The sequence below is a fragment of the Antedon mediterranea genome, chromosome 3 (genome assembly GCF_964355755.1).
Source record: "Antedon mediterranea chromosome 3, ecAntMedi1.1, whole genome shotgun sequence".
Taxonomy (NCBI): Eukaryota; Metazoa; Echinodermata; class Crinoidea; order Comatulida; family Antedonidae; genus Antedon; species Antedon mediterranea.
The window spans coordinates 10,865,382-10,870,649 of NC_092672.1; the positions used below are offsets into that span (position 1 = coordinate 10,865,382).

Below are 5,268 nucleotides of genomic sequence, written 5' to 3' on the forward strand. Positions count from 1 at the left end.
GTTATATGATATGTAGGTCAAAGGTCAAATATGCCAAAAATCATACTTCCAGCCATTTTTGGACAAACTTTTCCATTAGAACGAATATTAATATGCATCTCCCAAATAATTTGACACTAAAATTATTTCATTTAATCTAAGCGTTGCAAAGATATGATCATTTTGTTTACAATGGGTCAAAACATTCAAATTGAGGTCAGAGGTCAAAGATGAATTTTAGAAATTTGACAACATGGGTTTTTATAACCAGCATGATTCAAATATTCATAAAACACAATGTTTACACTTTCCCCATGATCTATGGGGCGCCATAAGCAGCAAAAGTATATTTGTGTTAAACACAAATGTGTAGCTAAAAAATGTGTGTGTATGTGTGTTCTAGGTGAAAAATGTATGTGTACATTTGAAATGTGTGTGTGTGTAATTGCAAAATGTATTTGTAAACCTAAAAATGTGTTTGTATTTGTAAAATGCATGTTTGTAATTGTAAAACGTAGTTGTACACTTTTAAAATGTAGTTGTACACTTTAAAATGTAGTTGTACACTTTTAAAATGTAGTTGTAACAAGGAATGTATACTTGTAACGCTTGGTTAGAGATCTCTAATCAAGCGTGAAGACCATACCATTTCTCGAGAGGGGTATACCATGGAAAAAGGCTATCTGTCCGGCGGCCGGCCGCCGATGGTATATTTATTTCCTTTTTATCGTTATAGCATTGGCGTTTTGGGAGTTTTGATTATTATATTGAAAAGCGACGGCGAAACACTGTTGTCGGTCGTCTACTAAATTATATAATAACTAGGCCGGACTATACTAAGTCACTAAGAGTGGTAGGTATGTATTACAATACAATATTTAGCCTAGGCCTCGCGCCTATAAATAAAGACCCAATTCCGTTATTAAAAGAAAAGAATGAAACAGCTAGCCTACTACTACTAGTTAGAGGCTATACTAGTTAGGCCTACCTAGGCTAGCCTGTGTAGTTTAGTAGAAGTAGGGGCCTAGACCTAGCCTAGGCTAGGCCTAGGCCTCTTAGCCTACTAGCCAGTAGGACTTCCTAAGCCCTGGGCCTAAATAGGGCTAGGCCTATATAGGCTAGCTCTCAAGCAAGAAGCCTACTAAACTAACCAAAGACCTAGCTAGGCTTTATGCCCACTATTCTGCTAGGCTAGGCCTACCTCTTGCCTACCTAGCAGGCCTATAGGCTAGGTCTTTACTAGCTAGGCCTAGTTAGCTATAGTAGGCAGGCCTAGACTACTATAGTACTAGGCCCTAGGCCTAGTCCTTCTACTACTAGCCTTCTAGGCCTATAGGCCCTAGTAGGCTAGTACTAGCTTATAATAAATATAGCCTCCCTGAAGACCATAAACATACATAGACTCGGCCGTAGTAGTAGTACTAGTAGGCCTACTAAAGGCCCTAGGCTAGCTAGCTAATAATAATTCTTATTTCAAATCAAATTTTAAGAATTAATTTGTACATATTTTTATTTCAGAACAGGCATTTACCATGGATTTGCTGCAAATTATCAGAGAATTACCAGGAACTTTATGCCAGGCGCAAAGAGGTCTTATATCTGACAATATTAATGTGCTTGAAAACTGGCATCTTAGGATTGAGAATTTAAACATTTTATTTAATATTGTTTTAAGAAGGTTACAAGAAAGTGATGTTCCTCTAGATACCATTGAACAATTTGTTATACTTTCTACTGAATTAAACTCTATTTTTGCCTCATATGATGAAAGAATAAACGGAAATCATGATCATCATAGGTGGTTTGCATCGCAACAAACTGAACAAACATCTAATGGGCGACCAAGGATTATAGTTAATAAAGAGAATATTGAAGAACTATTTGAAATATTTCATAGTTGGAAAATTGTTGCACATCAATTAGGGATTTCTGTTGATACACTTCGAAGAAGAAGAAGATTATATGGTTTGCCCGTTTCCCAGCCTAACTCTACTAGAAACTACTATTCAAATATTTCAAGAGATCAGCTTTTAAATGAAGTAAGAAGAATATTGATTTTATTGCCTGATGCTGGAGAAACATTAATTATTGGTGGATTAAGAAGAAGGCGTATACATGTTCAGAGAAGTCTAATTCGGGATGCTATAATGGAGGTTGACCCAATCAATAGATCATTAAGGCGAACCAGATCTGTTATAAGAAGAGTTTACAATGTTGCAAGTCCAAATAGTTTATGGTAAGGATTACAGTATACGGTAGATGTTTTTACTAACAATAATAAATACAGTATATTTAGCAGATTTAAAAAAAGTATGAACTTTTTTAAGATGTGAATAATAAGTTGCCCATAATACTTATTTGCATGAATTATTGTTGAGGTACTGTACATATAATTGATAAGAAAATATACACATGTAACATTAACAATGTATGTCAGTACAAAAAGTTTATTATGCATGATTCAAGAGAGTAGCCAATTTGTTTTGTTTTACAGGCACATCGATGGCCATCATAAGTTAATTCGCTGGAACTTTGTCATATTAGGAGGCATTGATGGATATTCACGCAAGATTGTTTATCTTAGATGTTGCACAAATAACAAAGCAGAGAGTGTTCTTCAGCTATTTCAAGAAGCTGTTGGACAGCATGGTTTACCATCACGAGTCAGATCTGATAAAGGAGGCGAGAATGTATTGGTCGCTCGCTTTATGTTAAGCAATAGAGGCTTAAATCGTGGCAGCCATATAACAGGTTCATCAGTTCACAATCAAAGAATTGAAAGGCTGTGGCTGGATGTCAAACAAACTGTTGTTAAACAATTTCAAGGTATATTTAACTACATGGAAAATTTGGGAATTCTTGATCCCTTAAACCAGATTCATATTTATTGCCTTCATTCTGTATTTTTAAGTCTCATTAATGATTCATTAAGAGAGATGGAAGGCAATTGGAATGACCATCCCATGAGTAGCGAACATAATCTTTCACCGAATCAACTTTGGCATATGGGATTAAATGCTTATGCATTTACCAATCCTGAAGAATATCAAGATCTAATTCACAATTATGGAATTGATGAAGATGGGCCACAAGCTGTTGATGACAACAATAATGAACAGATTGTTGTTCCATATATACAATTGCCATTAACCAACAACCAAGAACAATTTATTAAATCATATGCACTAGGTGCTAATAAAGCAGATGTTGACCAGTGTATAGACATTTATGTCAATTTAGTTCATATAGTGGAAGGCATGATGTAAACCCCTAAACAACCATTTAGTAACTATCTCTGATCAGTGATAGTAAACAACCCTAGAAATTAACAAACATTGATTCTAATGAGACTTTTCACCGGTTTCCGTAGGACCACTAGAGTCTGGTTTTCTTTTTTGAAAAAATATAATACTACTGTAGCACAAATACAACTTTGTGCAATGGGTAATTTAAATTTACTTTCTATGGACGAGAGAGTTAGTTTTTCTAATATTTATTATAATAATTGTCTCTGTGTATGGCAAGATATTCCAAAAGAACATTCTTATTATTTTCAACATATTTGCGACAGCTCTCCAATGTTATATTAAGCAGCTTTTTTCTGTACACATGAAACATTTGAACTGTAAATAAATTTTTGTTGTTGCTTTAATCTATTGTTTAGTTTTATTTTATATTATAATTTATATTGTTTGAGGTGTAGCATACGATTGGATAGTGCTTTGCACTCATAACAATCCTCCGGTGTTTATTTAAATAAATACAGTAACATGATTTTTAACAGTTTTTTGGTGTAAAAACTCTAATTTTTATGATAGCTATATTAATAACGTACAGTGAACACAGAGCCTTCAAACAAAAGGTAGAGCTGAGCTCATCTAAACTCAATTGTACTGTGGCTAGAAACTTATCCATAAATAAATTTATATTAACAAAATGTGAATGACATGATTTTTTTTATAGTAAAATCTATATTTGTTGTGAATGTTACAGATTTCCCAATGCAAAACAAATACAGAGCTGATCCAAGCTATTTAAAATCAATTGTATTTTGGCTAGATTTGCAACATGCAATTTTAACAGGGGTGGTCGCAGAGGACTATTTTAAGGGTGTTGGCCAAGAAGAGTCCAGCCGCAAAACCACATATTTGGCCCATAGAGGAGCGATGCAAATTGTTTTTAATTACACCACTAGATGGCCGGAAATTAATTAATTAGCAATTATAATGAGTACAAATTATTTATTATCAAATCATAATTTTAAAAAGCTAAACAAAAAATAAGAGGCTGCTGCTATAAATATATTGAGCAAAACGTTTACAGTAATTGTATTATTTTGAAATAAATGCTAAATAAGTCAGTAAAACCACAATTAGCAAAATTTATTTTCATTTATCCACTATAAACTGTATAAACAGTGTTGCCTAAACAACACTCCAGAAAAAAATATTGAAATTTGCAGAAAGAAGGAATTGCCCAGGCAACACCCCTGCGTCTGCCCCTATTACCCACAAATTGATTTTTATTGCTTCTAAACAAATTTTCAATATAGATGTAAAAAAAACTAGAAATTAATTTAACTTTGACGAATTATTGTTGATCATTTTTATAATTTTATTGACATTAATATTTTTTAAACATGCACGTACATGTTAACATACGATCGGAACATGTTGATGTATGCCTTCCTATTATACGCTTATATAGTGCTGAGTTGTGTCTATTATATGCCATATACATTAAGTACAGTATATACTGTATATCTATATACCGTGTAGCATTGGTGAAATTACGGACACACATCATGTTCTAATTTTTTGGCATTGATAACATTATCAAAAAAAACTTGTGGATAACAATATCGAAAGATAATGAATTGAGCAATAAAATATAACAATTGGAAGAAAATTTGTCACGTAGAAGCGTGGTGCACGCTCTTTAAAATTTGTATAACTTTGACGAAAGAGATAAAAAAACTACTTTTTAACTTCAACTGGCCATATGATAACGTTACAACATCCGATAGACCTAATTTTTAAATAAATTCATATCTACATTTTACAAGCTCTCATAATAAGTTATAACAAGAATATTTCTTACAAAAAACGCTGCTCACTTATTGTTATTGCTAAGGTCAAGTCTGGGGGTCACTTCATCATGCCTAGATACTTCAAGTATCCTATTACAAACAAAAACTTCAATGGACTGTTTTGATAATAATTCAATGATTATCTGACAGCGAATTATAGTATATCATGGGACTCATAAATACCAGAATGCTTTGGGATT

At 33.2% G+C, this 5,268-nt stretch overlaps 1 protein-coding gene across 2 annotated transcripts; it reads left to right on the forward strand.

The window, feature by feature from the left end:
- Positions 1-305: 305 nt before the first annotated feature.
- On the forward strand, positions 306-4,372 carry LOC140044859 (uncharacterized). 2 transcript variants are annotated; one of them, XM_072089547.1, is made up of 3 exons: positions 306-836; positions 1,498-2,215; positions 2,474-4,372. In XM_072089547.1, exons 2-3 carry the CDS (start codon positions 1,512-1,514, stop codon positions 3,243-3,245), a joined length of 1,476 nt encoding a protein of 491 aa, XP_071945648.1. In that variant the 5' UTR covers positions 306-836; positions 1,498-1,511; the 3' UTR covers positions 3,246-4,372. The 2 variants fall into 2 exon arrangements, with proteins under 2 accessions (XP_071945648.1, XP_071945649.1); XM_072089548.1 differs by having other exon boundaries at positions 306-832.
- Positions 4,373-5,268: the final 896 nt, after the last annotated feature.

What these genes read in the sequence shown, in the direction of transcription:
- LOC140044859 (XM_072089547.1), top strand. Translation starts at nt 1,512, where the DNA reads ATGGATTTGCTGCAAATTATCAGAGAATTACCAGGAACTTTATGCCAG. An exon ending in GCAAGTCCAAATAGTTTATG is followed by an intron (nt 2,216 to 2,473) that starts GTAAGGATTACA and finishes TTTGTTTTACAG; the next exon opens with GCACATCGATGGCCATCATA.